At 71.8% G+C, this 1,158-nt stretch overlaps 1 protein-coding gene across 1 annotated transcript in view; it reads left to right on the top strand.

Annotated features, from left to right (window-relative positions):
• SPTBN4 (spectrin beta, non-erythrocytic 4) overlaps nucleotides 1–1,158 on the top strand; it is a 26,518-nt gene that overhangs the window by 4,829 nt on the left and 20,531 nt on the right. Inside the window, exons 12-14 of the mRNA XM_025213054.1 lie at nucleotides 5–144; nucleotides 391–528; nucleotides 894–1,134. Coding sequence (XP_025068839.1) covers nucleotides 5–144; nucleotides 391–528; nucleotides 894–1,134 — 519 coding nt within the window. The remainder of the gene's footprint in view (nucleotides 1–4; nucleotides 145–390; nucleotides 529–893; nucleotides 1,135–1,158) is intronic.

Below are 1,158 nucleotides of genomic sequence, written 5' to 3'. Positions count from 1 at the left end.
GCAGTGGCGGCTGGACGCGCTGGCCGTCTACCGCGTGTTCGGCGAGGTCCACGCCTGCGAGGTCTGGATCGACGAGAAGGAGCAGTGGCTCCAGCGCCTCGGCCTCCCCCGCCAGCTGGAGGACCTCGAGGTCGTGCAGCACAGGTGGGCCCCCCGGGACCCGCTGCGTCCGCGTCTGGGGGCGCCGGGGACCCCTGCCCGGCCCGGGCCTCGCGTGGGAGCGTGAGGGGCTGGAGCCCGGATGCTTGGGTCCCATAGCTTAGCACAGTTCGGTCCTCTGTCATGGCAGCGTCCCTGCTGCCCTGTGCCCCCTCCCGTGCCGGGGCCGTGCCAGCCCCCCCGCCCCCAGCTGGGCTGTGCCTGCTGCCAGCTCCCGTGTGTCCTGCGCAGGTTCGAGAGCCTGGACCAGGAGATGAGCAGCGTGATGGGGCGGATCCTGGATGTGAACCAAATCGTGCAGCAGCTGGTGGACGGGGGCCACCCCAGCTCCACCGAGGTCATGTCCTGCCAGGACCATCTCAACAGCAGGTAGTGTAGCCAGGGGGGCATCCCCTGAGCTCTCCCCTCCAGGTGCTGTGAGCTTGCCTCAGGGCCAGGACATTGCGTCCCGTGCCCGGGATGCTCGGCAGCTGCTCCGCGTGGCCGGTCTGAGAGGACCGGTCCCCTCCCAGGCGTTGGGAGTGGCAACGCTGCAGCTGGACGGGGCAGCTGGGAAGGTTGCAAGCCCCCCTGGGGTCTCCCATGACTCCAGGTTGTCCTAGGGCCCTGGGTTTTCCCGTGATACCGGTTCCCCCCACAACCACACCCCTAGCATCCCGGTGCCCCCGTGACACCAGGCTCTCCTGGGGTACCCGTGGCGGGCCAGGCCGCTCACGCCGTGTGCCCGGGCGCAGGTGGAACGGGGTGGTGGAGCTGGTGGAGGAGAAGAAGGCGCAGCTGGACGCGGCGCTGCGGCTGCAGAGCTACCTGCTGGAGTGCGCCGAGGTGCAGGCGCAGCTGCGGGAGAAGCGGCAAGCGGTGGAGGCCACGCGGCAGGGCGGCGGCAGCGGTGGCGGCGAGCTGGGCGGCGTGCTGGCCCTGCAACGCCGGCTCTCGGCCATGGAGGCGGCGCTGGGCGTGCTGGAGCCCCGGCCGGCGGGGCTGGGAGGAGGGGGGGGG

This window comes from Alligator sinensis, unplaced genomic scaffold, assembly GCF_000455745.1.
Source record: "Alligator sinensis unplaced genomic scaffold, ASM45574v1 scaffold1667_1, whole genome shotgun sequence".
In the NCBI taxonomy this organism is placed as follows: Eukaryota; Metazoa; Chordata; order Crocodylia; family Alligatoridae; genus Alligator; species Alligator sinensis.
Note: the sequence above shows the minus strand (reverse complement) of the source record. Positions and strands in the feature narration are given on the sequence as shown.